This window comes from Coregonus lavaretus (assembly GCF_964263955.1).
Source record: "Coregonus lavaretus genome assembly, contig: HAP1_SCAFFOLD_4783, whole genome shotgun sequence".
NCBI lineage: Eukaryota > Metazoa > Chordata > Actinopteri > Salmoniformes > Salmonidae > Coregonus > Coregonus lavaretus.
This window is the reverse complement of record NW_028156194.1, coordinates 28,787-46,695: the sequence shown is the minus strand read 5'-3', so window position 1 is coordinate 46,695 and position 17,909 is coordinate 28,787. Positions and strand designations below refer to the sequence as shown.

At 45.9% G+C, this 17,909-nt stretch overlaps 1 protein-coding gene and 1 pseudogene across 2 annotated transcripts in view; both read right to left on the bottom strand.

Moving 5' to 3' along the window:
• Positions 1-4: 4 nt before the first annotated feature.
• Positions 5-2,111, bottom strand: LOC311126663 (phospholipid-transporting ATPase ID-like; annotated as a pseudogene). Its single transcript has 6 exons — positions 2,058-2,111; positions 1,773-1,843; positions 1,480-1,562; positions 1,100-1,258; positions 356-444; positions 5-170 (listed from the first exon to the last, which is right to left on the bottom strand). The product of its transcript is annotated as a phospholipid-transporting ATPase ID-like (transcript).
• Positions 2,112-6,304: 4,193 nt separating this feature from the next.
• LOC311126664 (phospholipid-transporting ATPase ID-like) overlaps positions 6,305-17,909 on the bottom strand; it is a gene marked incomplete at its 3' end in the record, with an annotated part of 31,200 nt that continues 19,595 nt past the window's right edge. Inside the window, exon 6 of the mRNA XM_084200653.1 lies at positions 6,305-6,370. Coding sequence (XP_084056779.1) covers positions 6,305-6,370 — 66 coding nt within the window. The remainder of the gene's footprint in view (positions 6,371-17,909) is intronic.

Below are 17,909 nucleotides of genomic sequence, written 5' to 3'. Positions count from 1 at the left end.
CGACGGTGTTGAGGATTATGACGTAGGACCAGAAGGTGAGGAAGCCGGAGAAGGAGGCATCGACTCCCCTGTCTGGGCAGGAAGGCCGTGAACTCTGACCCCCAGAGCTGCTCCCAGATCCTGTTGCCGATGGCCAGGATGGTGCACATGAACGCCAGGAAGCCAAAGATCTACAGGCAGAGAGGGTAAATTGGTCAACAGATGGGTACAGAGACAGAAAAATGTCAAAAATGTCATATGTTTCATATAAACATTGAAAACTGGTACACTGTAAACTTAATCATATGATGATGTGTTTAAGTGAGTACAGGGAGTGTGTAGCTATAAGTACAGGACATGGAACTGCTGGACTCACACAGAGGACGAGCACGTTCATCAGGCGGTCGATGCTGGTCCTCTTGAAAGTGGTCTTCCCACAGTTCTGCATCAGCTTAGTCTCTGGACCTGGACCACAACAGGATCACAGGGTTAGTATTTAAAGGGGTTACATGTGACAATTTAGAGATCATTTCCATTTCCTCATGGATTCTGAAGAGTTCCTAATCATGAAGATTATAATAGAAGCAATATTTATATTTGGTCAGTCAGGGTTAGGTATTCACAGTGGAGGTTTATTATCTGTACTGACCAGCAGAGGGTGTGCTGAGTCTAACTGACCTGTGAACCAGCACCAGTCCTGACCTCTAACCTTTGACCTCTATCCTCCAAACAGCACCACTCTAACCTCTCACCTCTAGCTTCTCAGCTCTCACCTACGAACAGCACCAGTCCTGACCTCTCATCTCTAACTTCTCAAATCTCACCTCCGAACAGCACCAGTCCTGACCTCTACCCTCTCCCCTCCGAACGGCAACTGTCCTGACCTCTACCCTCTCACCTCTGAACAGCACCAGTCCTGACCTCTAACATCTTGCCTCCGAACAGCACCAGTTCTGACTTCTAACCTCTCACCCCCAAACAGCACCAGTTCTGACCTCTAACCTCTCACCTCCAAACAGTACCAGTCCTGGCCGCTAACCTCTCACCTCCAAACAGCACCAGTTCTGACCTCTAACCTCTCACTTCCAAACAGCACCAGTCCTGACCTCTAACCTCTCACCTCCGAAGAGCACCAGTCCGAAACACCACTCTGTGTTCCTGAGGGTGCAGCCCCTCAGCAGGATCTTGTCGTTGTCCAGAGAGTATTTCTGACCAGCGTTAGTCAGAGTTCCTGTGAAACGGTCCAGGCGGTTGTTGGGGGGCTCACAGCACACCTCGCCTTCAGACAGTAGGGAGGAGGAGACACAGGGTTCGTTAGGTAGGAGAGGAGAGTGGGTATTTGTAAGGATAAAACATCCTAATCTGCAGGTTGTTTTACTGAGGCACTTAACCATGTTGCTGAAGCTAGTTGTTCGTAATTATAAGTTTTCAACTGGCAATTAGCTGTATACATTTATTAGAACTACGTAGTGGCTAACCACATCCCTGTGGGAGACTCACCATTGAAGGAGGCCAGGTTATGGATGTTGTCCCCCATGTCTCCTGTGACTGTCACAGCCTGCTTCACTTTCAAATTAGTCTCACTGAGAGGAGGAGGAGAGGAGGAGAGAAGGAGAGGAGGAGGAGATGAGGAGAGGAGGAGGAGAGGAGGAGAGGAGGAAAAGGAGGAGAGGAGGAGGAGGAGGAGAGGAGGAGGAGGAGAGGAGGAAGAGGAGAGGTGTGAGTATGAAATAGACATAGGCTTTGTACAGTAGATGGACAAACAAACCAACACACGACACACACACACTGACCCGTCCAGTTCAGCAGTCTCTATGTAGACAAGGTTGAGAGGTTCACTGCTAGAGAGCAGCAGCAGGTCTGCCTGAAATCACAGAGGGAGATATCACATAATCAGATTCACTGACTATTAAAGTACTGAATATAGGCACCTGATTCACACCCAGTCTATCAGGATGGTCTCTTATGCCAGACATAGCAGCTGAAATAGACTAACAGTGAGGTACTGTATGTTTCCGACCTGAAACAGTATGCTGTAATGAACACACAGTAAGGTTGGTTCAGTGTTCTGTTCTCACCGTAACAAACTGGTTGTTTCCCAGTTTGATGATGTCACCCACATGAACATCCATCCATTTTTCACTCCGTAGTCTAGAGACAGAGAGAGAGAGAGAGAGAGAGAGAGAGAGAGAGAGAGAGAGAGAGAGAGAGAGAGAGAGAGAGAGAGAGAGAGAGAGAGAGAGAGAGAGAGAGAGAGAGAGTTAGTGGATGGGGTGGTGGAAGAAGAGAAAGGGGTAGGAAAGAAGAGTATTTCAAGTTTCAAGTTTTTCAAGACATTAGACATCCTCCCTCTATTGTTTAGGGTCAGGAAGAAAATGTAGGGAGGGGTCAAATCTGTGTATGGCCTATTTTCCTTCAACTCCTGTCTGTGACTGTCTGTTAGTGTCTGTTACTGTCTGTTACTGTCTGTTACTGTCAGTTACTGTATGCTAGTGTCTGTTACTGTCTGTTAGTGTCTGTGACTGTCTGTTAGTGTCTGTTAGCGTATGTTACTGTCTGTTAGTGTCTGTGACTGTCTGTTACTGTCTGTTAGTGTCTGTGACTGTCTGTTAGTGTCTGTTGGTGTCTGTTACTGTCTGTTGGTGTCTGTTACTGTCTGTTAGTGTCTGTGACTGTCTGTTAGTGTCTGTTACTGTCTGTGACTGTATGTTGGTGTCTGTTAGTGTATGTGACTGTCTGTTAGTGTCTTTTACTGTCTGTTACTTTCTGTTAGTGTCTGTTAGTGTCTGTTAGTGTCTGGTACTGTCTGTTACTGTCTGTTAGTGTCTGTTACTGTCTGTTGGTGTCTGTTACTGTCTGTTACTGTCTGTTGGTGTCTGTTACTGTCTGTTACTGTCTGTTACTGTCTGTTACTGTCTGTTAGTGTCTGTTACCGTCTATTAGTGTCTGTTAGTGTCTGGTACTGTCTGTTAGAGTTTGTTGCTGTCTGTTGGTGTATGTTACTGTATGTTAGTGTCTGTTAGTGTCTGTGACTGTCTGTTAGTGTATGTTACTGTCTGTTAGTGTATGTTACTGTCTGTTACAGTCTGTTAGTGTAGGTGACTGTCTGTTGCTGTCTGTGACTGTATGTTACTGTCTGTTACTGTCTGTTAGTGTCTGTGACTGTATGTGACTGTCTGTTGGTGTCTGTTACTGTCTGTTACTGTCTGTTAGTGTATGTTACTGTCTGTTACTGTCTGTTAGTGTATGTTATAATAATAATAATAATAATATGCCATTTAGCAGATGCTTTTATCCAAAGCGACTTACAGTCATGCGTGCATACATTTTTGTGTATGGGTGGTCCCGGGGATCGAACCCACTACCTTGGCGTTACAAGCGCCGTGCTCTACCAGCTGAGCTACAGAGGACCACGTTACCACGTTACTGTTTGTTACTGTCTGTTGGTGTCTGTTACTGTCTGTTGGCGTCTGTTACTGTCTGTTAGTGTCTGTGACTGTCTGTTGCTGTCTATTAGTGTATGTTAGTGTCTGTGACTGTCTGTTACTGTCTGTTGGTGTCTGTTACTGTCTGTTACTGTCTGTTACTGTCTGTTACTGTCTGTTAGTGTCTGTGACTGTCTGTTGCTGTCTATTAGTGTATGTTAGTGTCTGTGACTGTCTGTTACTGTCTGTTGGTGTCTGTTACTGTCTGTTACTGTCTGTTACTGTCTGTTACTGTCTGTTAGTGTCTGTTACCGTCTATTAGTGTCTGTTAGTGTCTGGTACTGTCTGTTAGAGTTTGTTGCTGTCTGTTGGTGTCTGTTACTGTCTGTTATTGTCTGTTACTGTCGGTTACTGTCTGTTACTGTATGCTAGTGTCTGTTACTGTCTGTTAGTGTCTGTGACTGTCTGTTAGCGTCTGTTAGCGTATGTTACTGTCTGTTAGTGTCTGTTACTGTCTGTTAGTGTCTGTGACTGTCTGTTACTGTCTGTTAGTGTCTGTTATGGTCTGTTAGTGTCTGTTAGTGTCTGTTACTGTCTGTTGGTGTCTGTTACTGTCTGTTAGTATATGTGACTGTCTGTTACTGTCTGTGACTGTATGTTGGAGTCTGCTGGTGTATGTTGGTGTCTGCTACTGTCTGTTGGTGTCTGTTACTGTCTGTTAGTGTCTGTGACTGTCTGTTAGTGTCTGTTACTGTCTGTGACTGTATGTTGGTGTCTGTTGGTGTATGTTACTGTCTGTTAGTGTATGTGACTGTCTGTTACTGTCTGTGACTGTCTGTTAGTGTCTGTTACTGTCTGTTACTTTCTGTTAGTGTCTGTTAGTGTCTGGTACTGTCTGTTACTGTCTGTTAGTGTCTGTTACTCTCTGTTGGTGTCTGTTACTGTCTGTTAGTGTCTGTTACTGTCTGTTAGTGTCTGTGACTGTATGTTAGTGTATGTTACTGTCTGTTAGTGTCTGTTACTGTCTGTGACTGCATGTTGGTGTCTGTTGGTGTCTGTTAGTGTCTGTTGGTGTCTGTTAGTGTATGTTACTGTCTGTTAGTGTATGTTACTGTCTGTTAGTGTCTGTTGGCATCTGTTACTGTCTGTTAGTGTCTGTAATTGTATGTTACTGTCTGTTAGTGTCTGTTGGTGTCTGTTACCGTCTGTTAGTGTCTGTTAGTGTCTGTTAGTGTCTGTGACTGTCTGTTACAGTCTGTTAGTGTAGGTGACTGTCTGTTGCTGTCTGTTACTGTCTGTTAGTGTCTGTGATGGTCTCTTAGTGTCTGTTGCTGTCTGTGACTGTATGTTACTGTCTGTTACTGTCTGTTAGTGTCTGTGACTGTCTGTTACTGTATGTGACTGTCTGTTGGTGTCTGTTACTATCTGTTAGTGTCTGTTAGTGTCTGTTAGTGTCTGTTAGTGTATGTTACTGTCTGTTGGTGTCTGTTACTGTCTGTTGGCGTCTGTTACTGTCTGTTACTGTCTGTTACTGTCTGTTACTGTCTATTAGTGTATGTTAGTGTCTGTTAGTGTCTGGTACTGTCTGTTATTGTCTGTTACTGTCTGTTAGAGTTTGTTGCTGTCTGTTGGTGTCTGTTACTGTCTGTGTCTGTTACTGTCTGTTACTGTCTGTTAGTGTCTGTTACTGTCTGTTATTGTCTGTTATTGTCTGTTACTGTCGGTTACTGTCTGTTAGTGTTTGTTACTGTCTGTTAGTGTCTGTTACTGTCTGTTAGTGTCTGTGACTGTATGTTGGTGTATGTTACTGTCTGTTAGTGTCTGTTACTGTCTGTGACTGCATGTTTGTGTCTGTTGGTGTCTGTTAGTGTCTGTTGGTGTCTGTTAGTGTATGTTACTGTCTGTTAGTGTATGTTACTGTCTGTTAGTGTCTGTTGGCATCTGTTACTGTCTGTTAGTGTCTGTAATTGTCTGTTAGTGTCTGTTAGTGTCTGTTGGTGTCTGTTACTGTCTGTTAGTGTCTGTTAGTGTCTGTTAGTGTCTGTGACTGTCTGTTAGTGTATGTTACTGTCTGTTAGTGTATGTTACTGTCTGTTACAGTCTGTTAGTGTAGGTGACTGTCTGTTGCTGTCTGTTACTGTCTGTTAGTGTCTGTGACTGTCTCTTAGTGTCTGTTGCTGTCTGTGACTGTATGTTACTGTCTGTTACTGTCTGTTAGTGTCTCTGACTGTCTGTTACTGTATGTGACTGTCTGTTGGTGTCTGTTACTGTCTGTTAGTGTCTGTTAGTGTATGTTACTGTCTGTTGGTGTCTGTTACTGTCTGTTGGCGTCTGTTGCTGTCTGTTACTGTCTGTTACTGTCTGTTACTGTCTATTAGTGTATGTTAGTGTCTGTTAGTGTCTGGTACTGTCTGTTATTGTCTGTTACTGTCTGTTAGAGTTTGTTGCTGTCTGTTGGTGTCTGTTACTGTCTGTGTCTGTTACTGTCTGTTACGGTCTGTTAGTGTCTGTTACTGTCTGTTATTGTCTGTTATTGTCTGTTACTGTCGGTTACTGTCTGTTAGTGTTTGTTACTGTCTGTTGGTGTCTGTTACTGTCTGTTAGTGTCTATTACTGTCTGTAAGTCATGAGTCAGATCAACAGGAAGAAAACAAGCACTTCCTGTTGTCCTGCAGCTGCTTCCTGTTGCCCTCCTGAAAAGAGGGCATGGTACCCAACTGTCCCTGCCTGACCCACTCACACATTTGTTGTGGAAATGGATTTGGGTGGAGGACAGTGGAGAGAGTAGGGTGGGGACAGGGACCAGGGAGGGGCAAACAATCTGTGACCACACACACAACCAGTGGTGCCATTATGAGTTCATAGTGTACTGTTAGAAACCAATAGTGGATCTGATGAACTTACTCTCCATCGATGAGCACTGTGACCTTCCGGTTGTTCACCTGGTTGTCAGTCCTGTGGCGGTTCTGGTAGGACAGAGAGGATGATAACATTAGTGTGAATGGTGGGAATACCAGTTGACTTAATCATTACAAGGCTTCTGTCTGGCAGACACATCTTATTTCTCTGACTAAAGGGATTTCTCTCAGGTCAGAGGTTGTCTAAACGTCTGGTTTGGGTCTGGTGTCTCACAAGAACACCCAGCACCCAGACTTCCCACCGCCACCATGTCGCTAAAGATGGTCACCATCTCCTCAACAAGAGCCAATCATGACAAGCCAAATACTATGGCCTCACTAAAGCAACCAATGGGGTGGTGGCGCTCAGTGGTGTAAAGTACTTAAGTAAAAATATGTTAAAGTACTACTTAAGTAGTTTTTTGGGGTATCTGTACTTTACTTTACTGTTTATATTTTTAACAACTTTTACTTTTACTCCACTATATTCCTAAAGAAATGTATGTACTTTTTACTTAATACATTTTCCCTGACACCAAAAGTACTCATTACATTTTGAATGCTTAGTAGGACAGGAAAATGGTCCAATTCACACAATTATCAAGAGAACATTCCTGGTCATCCCTACTGCCTCTGATGGCGGACTCACTAAACACAAATGCTTTGTTTGTAAATTATGTCTGAGTGTTGGAGGGTGCCGCTGGCTATCCGTAAATTAAAAATCATGCCATCTGGTTTGCTTAATATAAGGAATTTGAAATGATTTGTACTTTTACTTTTGATACTTAAGTATATTTAAAACAAATACTTAAAAAAAAAAACTTTTACTCAAGTAGTATTTTACTGGGTGACTTTCACTTTTATTTGAGTCATTTTCTATTAAGCTATCTTTACTTTTAATCTAGTATGGAAATTGGGTACTTTATCCACCACTGGTGGCTCTGGAGCATGAAGGCAGAAAGGTCACTGACCAGAGTCTATGGGCCTTGGTCAGAAGTGGTGCAGTTTGGGAACTGGGTGCAGTTTGGGATGCAGACAGTGTCGCCACCCGACCTAAAAAACAGACCCTTGTTCTGCTACTGAGGTTAACGTGTAACCACATTACATCACATTTCCCAGAATGATACGGTATCATGTTGCCATTGGTTTTTAGGAGCATCTACCCACGTTGGATATTGAAAGATGAACTGAGGTCCACACTCCAGTCCAGTTGGTGGTGGTAATGCACCTAAAAGTTGGTTGCCAACTGCCATTTAAAGTCCACAGAAGAAGAAGCAGAAGAAGACTGAAGGAGGAGAGATTACTAGAAACTAAAATATATACAGTACCAGTCAAAAGTTTGGACACACCTACTCATTCAAGGGTTTTTCTTTATTTTTACTATTTTCTACATTGTAGAATATAACACGTATGGAATCATGTAATAACCAAAAAAGTGTTAAACAAATCAAAATATATTTTATATTTGAGATTCTTCAAATAGCCACCCTTTGCCTTGATGACAGCTTTGCACACTCTTGGCATTCTCCACCAGCTTCACCTGGAATTCTTTTCCAACAGTCTTGAAGGAGTTCCCACATATGCTGAGCACTTGTTGGCTGCTTTTCCTTCACTCTGCCGTCCAACTTAACCCAAGCCATCTAAATTGGGTTAAGGTCGGGGGATTGTGGAGGCCAGTTCATCTGATGCAACGCTCCATTACTCTCCTTCTTGGTAAAATAGCCCTTACACAGCCTGGAGGAGTGTTGGGTCATTGTCCTGTTGAAAAACAAATGATAGTCCCACTAAGCCCAAACCAGATGGGATGGTGTATCACTGCAGAATGCTGTGGTAGATATTCTGGTTAAGTGTGCCTTGAATTTTAAATAAATCACAGACAGTGTCACCAGCAAAGCACCCCCACACTATAACACATTACATTACATTTTAGTCATTTAGCAGACGCTCTTATCCAGAGCGACTTACAGTTAGTGAATACATCTTTTTTTATACTGGCCCCCCGTGGGAATCGAACCCGCAACCCTGGCGTTGCAAACGCCATGCTCTATCAACTGAGCTACATCCCTGCCGGCCATTCCCTCCCCTACACCTCCTCCTCCATGCTTTACGGTGGGAAATACACATGCGGAGATCATCCGTTCACCCACACCACGTCTCACAAAGACACGGCGGTTGGAACCAAAAATCTCCAATTTGTACTCCAGACCAAAGGACAAATTTCCACCGGTCTAATGTCCATTGCTCGTGTTTTTTGGCCCAAGCAAGTCTCTTCTTATTATTGGTGTCCTTTAGTAGTGTTTTTTTTGCAGCAATTTGACCATGAAGGCCTGATTCACACAGTCCCCTCTGAACAGTTGATGTTGATATGTGTCTGTGACTTGAACTCTGTGAAGCATTTATTTGGCCTGCAATTTCTGAGGCTGGTAACTCTAATGAACTTATCCTCTGCAGCAGAGGTAACTCTGGGTCTTCCATTCCTGTGGCGGTCCTCATGAGAGTCAGTTTCATCATAGCGCTTGATGGTTTTTATGACTGTACTTGAAGAAACTTTCAAAGTTCTTGAAATGTTCTGTATTGACTGACCTTCATGTCTTAAAGAATCTCAAATATAAAATATATTTTGAATTGTTTAACACTTTTTTGGTTACTACATGATTCCATATGTATTATTTCATCGTTTCGATGTCTTCACTATTATTCTACAATGTAGAAAATAGTAAAAATAAAGAAAAACTGTTGAATGAGTAGGTGTGTCCAAACTTTTGACTGGTAGTGTATATTAAAAAGAAATACTAGAAACTAACTAGGTTTCCCCGTTTATCCCCTTTTATCTCTGGATTAATTGTCGGAGTAGAGAACACACGATTGTGACTCAAAATGGGTCAAAATTCTACAAAGATCCAGACAAAAAGGACCTTCTGCATTTCAGGTAAAATAACAACCCCAATATTTATATCCCAGGACAAATTAGCTAGCAACAACAAGCTAGCTAGCAACAGCAATCTAGCTAGCTAAATGGCCATGAATGTTTCATGTGTTTCGACCTGTCCCCAAATTAATCTAGCTGGTTCAGAGTTGGTTTTGATGTTTCAACCTGCGTGTCCTGATCGTGTCTGTTGTGGGAGGAAATCAAATCAACATGCGCATGATGGCGCACACGGATGCACGCGCGTGCCCGGTCTAGCCTGAAGGGAAGTGAGAGCAGAGAGGGAGGGAATCAGAGTTGTTACTCAATTATGTTACTGATATTCTCCTTGTCAGCTAAAAATTATGACTAAATCAGTGTACAATCCATCAAGGTTATTATAGTAAGCGAAAACTGAAACTAAAATAACAACTAAAATTGGAAACAAAAAAATATTTTGACAATGAAAAACATTTGATAAACTGAAACTATACTGAAACTATCTTTGACTGCAAAAATAAAACCAAATAAAAAAACATTATAAATTACGTTTAGTTTGAGTTATTCTCTTCTAAACTTTGAGCTAAAACCAAATTGGGTTTTCAAGCTTTTTTTCCTTATGGCGTTTTCAAGCTTCTGAATTTATTTTCTTAACCTTATTTTACCAGGTCAGTTGACTGAAACATTCTCATTTACAGCAACGACCTGGGGAATAGTTACATGGGGATGAATGAGACAATTGAAAGCTGGGGATGATTAGGCGGCAATGATGGTATGAGGGTCAGATTGGGAATTTAGCCAGAACACCCCTAATCTTACAATACAGCACCTTACACAAGACAGCACCTTACACAGGGCAATGCCCTGGGATATTTTTTTTAGACCAGAAGAAAAAGTGCCTCCTACTGGCCCTCCAACACCACTTCCAGCAGCACCAGGTCTCCCATCCAGGGACCGACCAGGACCAACCCTGCTTAGCTGCAGAGGCAGGCCAGCAGTGGGATGCAGGGTGGTATGCTGCTGGCACATGATTTTGTAGGTAAATGCTGCCAGTAGTTGTTTCAAATAGGCCTAGCTTGTGCTTCAGTTTCACTAGCTATCACTAGCTAACATGGAAGAAATCAGAGGGCGAGCGCGGAGCGTGACTGGGCCAAGCTAGAGCAGCCTGTGAAGTTGCTGGAGCCGTTCGTAATCCACCCCGACCAACTTCAAACTGACAGTCAGTCCTGGTGCCGTGCCTTCTCAACCTTGAGGCACACTTGCAGTCAACTACTGTAGGCAAAACAGTTGGCACAGGTCCTCCTGAAGTCACTGCGTGAACGCGTCGGATACATACTGACCCATCTGGCAACCAACTTCGATCCAACCCCTGCAGCACCTTGACTGATGGACCCAAGTGTGTCTCTGGCACTTCACTCAACAGAGATGGAGCCACTGATGAGGGAAGCAGAATATTTTGTACTTCAGAAAATCAGACAGTACAGTCGTGGAGCAGCAGGACCCCAGGAAGATGCCAGCACGATGAATCCAGCAAGCATCTCAACCACAGAATTAAATGTTAATTTCTCTACCATAAGCCACCTCCAATGTCATTTTAGAGAATTTGGCAGTACGTCCAACCGACTTCACAACCGCAGACAATGTGCAACCACACCAGCCCAGGACCTCCACATCCGGCTTCTTCACCTGCGGGATCGTCTGAGACCAGCCACTCTGACAGCTGATGAAACTGTGGGTTTGCAGAACCGAATAAATTCTGCACACACTGTCAGAAACCGTCTCAGGGAAGCTCGTCTACGTGTTCGTCGTCCTCACCAGGATCTTGACCTGACTGCAGTTTGGCATCGTTATCAACTTCAGTGGGCAAATGCTCACCTTCGATGGATGCTGGCATGCTGGAGAAGTGTGCTCTTCATGAATGAATCCCGGTTTCAACTGTACCAGGCAGATAGCTGACAACGTGTATGGCGTCGTGTGGGCGAGCGGTTTGCTGATGTCAACGTTGTGAACAGAGTGCCCCATGGTGGCGGTGGGGTTATGGTATTGGCAGGCATAAGCTACAGACAACGAACACAACTGCATTTTATCAATGGCAATTTGAATGCACAGAGATACCGTGACGAGATCCTGAGGCCCATTGTCGTGTCATTCATCCACCGCCATCACCTCATGTTTCAGCATGATAATGCACGGCCCCATGTCGCAAGGATTGGTACACAATTCCTGGAAGCTGAAAATGTCCCAGTTTTTCCATGGCCTGCATACTCACCAGGCATGTCACACATATAGCATGTTTGGGATGCTCTGGATCGACGTGTACAACATCGTGTTCCAGTTCCCGCCAATATCCAGCAACTTCGCACAGCCATTGAAGAGGAGTGGGACAACATTCCACAGGCCACAATCAACAGCCTGATCAACTCTATGCAAAGGAGATGTGTCGCGCTGAATGAGGCAAATGGTGGTCACACCAGATACTGACTGGTTTTCTGATCCATGACCCTACTGTGACCAACAGATGCATATCTGTATTCCCAGTCATGTGAAATCCATAGATTAGGGCCTAATGAATTTATTTCAATTGACTGATTTCCTTATATGAACTGTAACTCAGTAAAATCTTTGAAATTGTTGCATGTTGTATTTATGTCCTTGCATCGGAGATTGTGTCTGAGGTCACTGTCCAGCCGGAGGGTCAACCTGGCAGTACCCCATGTGAGCTGTGGAAATACCTGGAAGAGGTAAAGGGGGGCATGTTGACCGAGTCACCTAATTTTCACCATAATTTGCAAATAAATTCATTAAAAATCCTACAATGTGATTTTCTGGAGAAAAAAAATCTCATTTTGTCCGTCATAGTTGACGTGTACCTATGATGAAAATTACAGGCCTCTCTCATCTTTTTAAGTGGGAGAACTTGCACAATTGGTGGCTGACTAAATACTTTTTTCCCCCACTGTAGCTAGAGAAAACACCCAAAACTCCTAGTCCCAACTCCTGAAACAATGACATGATGACATTACTGCCACCAACACGGCAACAGTAACCATGGAAATACAGATAAGAGCCAGAGGCAGTGTGGAGTGCAGTGACACAGCCCAACTAACAATAGACTGAACCTCTACCGCCTCTCAGCCAGCCCAGTACACCAACACAATACACTCATAAGCCAGCCTAGTACACCAACTAAATACACTCCTCAGCCAGTCCAGTACACCAACACAATACACTCCTCTGCTACCACAATCACAATATACTCCTCTGCTACCACAACACAATACACTCCTCTGCTACCACCAACATAATACACTCCTCTACTACCACAACACAATACACTCCTCTGCTACCACCAACACAATACACTCCTCTACTACTACAACACAATACATTCCTCTGCTACCACCAACACAATACACTCCTCTACTACTACAACACAATACATTCCTCTGCTACCACCAACACAATACACTCCTCTGCTACCACAAACGCCAACACAATACACTCCTCTGCTACCACAAACACAATACACTCCTCTGCTATTACCGTTAACCTGACCACCACTCCATTTACTAACCCTGGAAAAACAGCCATGTAAACACAGACAATGTCTGGGTTTCAACTCATGATTCAGGGAATACACTAGGTACCTTAGCATAAGTGTTAGGTGATGTTCTAGAAGTGTTAGGTGATGTTCTAGTAATGTTAGGTGATGTTCTAGAAGTGTTAGACGATGTTATAGAAGTGTTAGGTAATGTTCTAGAAGTGTTATGTGATGTTCTAGAAGTGTTAGGTGATGTTCTAATAGTGTTAGGCGATGTTATAGAAATGTTAGGTAATGTTCTAGAAGTGTTAGGTGATGTTCTAGAAGTGTTAGGTGATGTTCTAATAGTGTTAGGCGATGTTCTAGAAGTGTTAGGCGATGTTCTAGAAGTGTTAGGTGATGTTCTAGTAATGTTAGGTGATGTTCTAGAAGTGTTAGGCGATGTTCTAGAAGTGTTAGGTGATGTTCTAGTAATGTTAGGTGATGTTCTAGAAGTGTTAGGTGATGTTCTAGAAGTGTTAGGTGATGTGAGTGTGTGTACCTAGCAAGGTTATTATAGTGTTGTGTTTTTATATTCGTTTTTATTTCTATGACTTACATTTTTATTTATTTATTTATTCAGTTTAGTTTCAGTTATTTTTCAGATCTGATTTACTAACGACCAATCAACCAATAGTTGTGTGCCATGTCATCGAGTGTGCAGTCGGGCACCAGACTGCTATACCATATGATGTGGTTAGCTGATATGTAAAATACCTTGTAAGGTTTTTCAAACGGGTTTGTTAATCATTTTATTTCAGTTTACTAAATGATTAGTTTAAGTTTTAGTTTACTATAATAACCTTGGTACCTAGAGGTGTCACCAATAAAATGGGATATTGTCAGCGTGGATCTGTGTCTGTACCACTAATCTGTTGAGAGGGTGTCGCGTTGGCGTATAGACAGGACGGACCGAGGCGCAGCGTGATATGCCAACATGTTTATTTAACGAATAAACACACAACAAAACAACAAACGAAACGTGAAGTCCAAGGTAGCACACAAACAACATACCTTACACGGAACAAGATCCCACAACCCCACTAGTGCCAATAGGCTGCCTAAGTATGGTCCCCAATCAGAGACAACGAGCTACAGCTGCCTCTGATTGGGAACCACACCGGCCAACATAGATCTACACGATCTAGATCTAAACATAGAAAATGCAACATAGAACATACACACCCTGACTCAACAAATACGAGTCCCCAGAGTCAGGGCGTGACAGTACCCCCCCCCCAAAGGTGCGGACTCCGACCGCACACCATAAACATAACAGGGTAGGGGCCGGCTCAGGGCGTGACGACCACTTACTCTCCGCCTCCCTGTTGCGCCCCTGGTCTGGTCTGGACCTCGGCGCGCTGCTTCCCCTCTCCTTCCTCCCACAAAGTACCAAGCCCTGTCTGGACCCTGGTGTGGGAGACCCCGAACCTGGAGAGGGGCTGACGTCTGGGTCTGGACTGGAACCGCTGACTGGAGCTGGACCCGATGACGGTGGAGCGAATTGCTCTGGCTCCGGAGTGGAGCCGCTGACCGGAGCTGGACTGGACCCCGGTGGAGCGGATTGCTCTGGCTCCGGAGTGGAGCAACTGACCGGAGCTGAACTGTGCACCGGTGGAGCGGACTGCTCTGGCTTCGGAGTGGATCCGCTGACCGGAGCTGGACTGGACCCCGGTGGAGCGGATTGCTCTGGCTCCGGAGTGGAGCTGCTAACCGGAGCTGGATCAGGCACCGGTGGAGCGGACAGCTCTGGCTCCGGAGTGGAGCAGCTGACCGGTGCCGGACCAGGCACCGGTGGGACAGGCACGGGCCGTGCCGGACTGGACACACGCACCACTGGCTTGGTGCGAGGAGCAGGAACAGACCGGACCGGGCTGGCGACGTGCACCACTGGCTTGGTGCGAGGAGCAGGAACAGACCGGGTTGGCGACGCGCACCACTGGCTTGGTGCGAGGGTCAGGAACAGGCCGGACCGGGCTGGCGACGCGCACCACTGGCTTGGTGCGAGGGGCAGGAACAGGCCGGGCTTGGCCGGGCTGGCGACGCGCACCACTGGTTTGGTGCGAGGGACAGGAACAGGCCGGACCGGGCTGGGGACGCGTACCACTGTCTTGGTGCGAGGGACAGGAACAGGCCGGACTGGGCTGGCGACGCGCACCACTGGTTTGGTGCGAGGGGCAGGAACAGGCCGGGCCGGGCGGGCGACGCGCACCACTGGCTTGGTGCGAGGGACAGGAACAGGCCGGACCGGGCTGGCGACGCGCACCACTGGCTTGGTGCGAGGGACAGGAACAGGCCGGACCGGGCTGGCGACGCGCACCACTGGCTTGGTGCGAGGGATAGGAACAAGCCGGACCGGGCTGGCGACGCGCACCACTGGCTTAGTGCGAGGGACAGGAACAGGCCGGACCGCGCTGGCGACGCGCACCACTGGCTTGGTGCGAGGGATAGGAACAGGCCGGACCGGGCTGGCGACGCGCACCACTGGCTTGGTGCGGGGAGCAGGTACGGGCCGGACCGGACTGGCGACACGCACCACTTTCTTGGTGCGAGGAGCGGGACTGGGTTCCTTTATAAACCCCCGCTCCTTCTGCTGCCTAACCAGCTCCTCTCGCCGTGCCTCTACACCTTCCTTCTCCCTTTTTGCCTCCTGTAGCTCCTCCCTCTGACCGAATAACTCCTGCTCCCTCTGAACCAATAGCCCCCGTAACATGGTGGCCTCCTCTCCTAATCTGCAGATCCGCCCTGTCGCTGCCTCCTGCTGCCTCGTCGTCCACACCGTGTGCCCCCCCAAAAAATGTCCTTGGGGTTGCCTCTCGGGTCTCCGTCGTCGGCACTCCTCCTCCCGTGAAGACTCCTCCGGGAGCCCCCACGAGTTAGGGAACAGACACTCGTCGTCGTCGTCATCCTCCGACTCCTCAGTGTAATACTGTTCCCACTCCTCTTCCCAAGGTCGTAGGGATCCAATCCGAAACCCAACCGGGTGCAGTGGTCGGGGCTCTTCTCTATCGCTCCCCGACCACCCCTTTAGCCCCCCCAATTTTTTTTTATTGGGGCTGCTTCTCGGGCCTCCTCCTCAGCTGGCTTCCGTGTTGCCGTCGTTCCTCTCTTGCCTGGGCATTTACCTTCGCCCATGGCCCTTTCCCCGCGAATATCTCTTCCCATGACCACAATTTACCCACCTGTGACATGGCTATTCGCTCTTCCTGGGCACGCTGCTTGGTCCTCGTTTGGTAGGATCTTCTGTCACGTTGGCGTATAGACGGGACGGACCAAGGCGCAGCGTGATATGCCAACAGGTTTATTTAACGAATAAACACACAACAAAACAACAAACGAAACGTGAAGTCCAAGGTAGCACACAAACAACATACTTTACACGGAACAAGATCCCACAACCCACTAGTGCCAATAGGCTGCCTAAGTATGGTCCCCAATCAGAGACAACGAGTTACAGCTGCCTCTGATTGGGAACCACACCGGCCAACATAGATCTACACGATCTAGATCTAAACATAGATAATGCAACATAGAACATACCACACAGAAAATACACACCCTGACTCAACAAATACGAGTCCCCAGAGTCAGGGCGTGACAGAGGTCAAAATCACCCTAACCAGGGGTCAACTCAGGTAACCAGGTTAAAGGTCAGAGGGGTAAGATGGTCAAAGGTGATCAAATCACGACAGAGAAGGGAAAATGCATACAGTGCATTCGGAAAGTATTCAGACCCCTTCCCTTTTTCCACATTTCTTTACATTACAGCCTTATTCTAAAATTGATTAAATACATGTTTTTCTTCATAAACCTACACACAGTACCCCATAATGACAAAGCGAAAATAGTTTTTGGGGAAATGTTTGCTAATTTAAAAACAGAAATGCCTTGTTTACATAAGTATTCAAACCCTTTGCTCGAAATTGAGCTCAAGTGCATCCTGCTTCCACGGATCATCCTTGAGATGTTTGTACAACTTGATTGGAGTCCAACTGTGGTAAATTAAATTGATTGGACATGATTTGGAAAGGCACACACCTGTCTATATAAGGTCCCACAGTTGACAGTGCATGTCAGAGCAAAAGCCAAACCATGAGGTTGAAGGAACTGTCCGTAGAGCTCCGAGACAGGATTGTGTCGAGGCACAGATCTGGGAAGGCTACCAAAAAAATTCTGCAGCATTGAGGGTCCCCAAGAACACAGCGTTCTCCATCATTCTTAAATGGAAGAAGTTTGTAACCACCAAGACTCTTCCTAGAGCTGGCCGCCCGGCCGAACTGAGCAATCGGGAGAGAAGGGCCTTGGTCAGGGAGGTGAGAAACATGATTCTCTGGTCTGATGAAACCAAGATTCAACTCTTTGGCCTGAATGCCAAGCGTCACGTCTGGAGGAAACCTGGCACCATCCCTACGGTGAAGCATGGTGGTGGCAGCATCATGCTGTGGGGATGTTCTTCAGCGGCAGGGACTGGGAGACTAGTTAGGATTGAGGGAAAGATGAACGGAGAAAAGTACAGAGAGATCCTTAATGAAAACCTGTTCCAGAGCACTCAGGACCTCAGACTTGGGGCGAAGGGTCACCTTCCAACAGGACAATGACCCTAAGCACACATCCAAGACAAAGCAGGAGTGGCTTCGGGACAAGTCATTGAATGTCCGTGAGTGGCCCAGCCAGAGCCCGGACTTGAACCCGATCGAATATCTCTGGAGAGACTTGAAAATAGCTGTGCAGCGACCCTCCCCATCCAACCTGACGGAGCTTGAGAGGATCTGCAGAGAAGAATGGGAGAAACTCCCCAAACACAGGTGTGCCAAGCTTGTAGCGTCATACCCAAGAAGACATGAGGCTGTAATCGCTGCCAAAGGTGCTTCAACAAAGTAATGAGTAAAGGGTCTGAATACTTATGTAAATGTCATATACAGTGGGGAGAACAAGTATTTGATACACTGCTGATTTTGCAGGTATTCCTACTTACAAAGCATGTAGAGGTCTGTAATTATTATCATAGGGACACTTCAACTGTGAGAGACGGAATCTAAAACAAAAATCCAGAAAATCACATTGTATGATTTTTAAGTAATTCATTAGCATTTTATTGCATGACATAAGTATTTGATCACCTA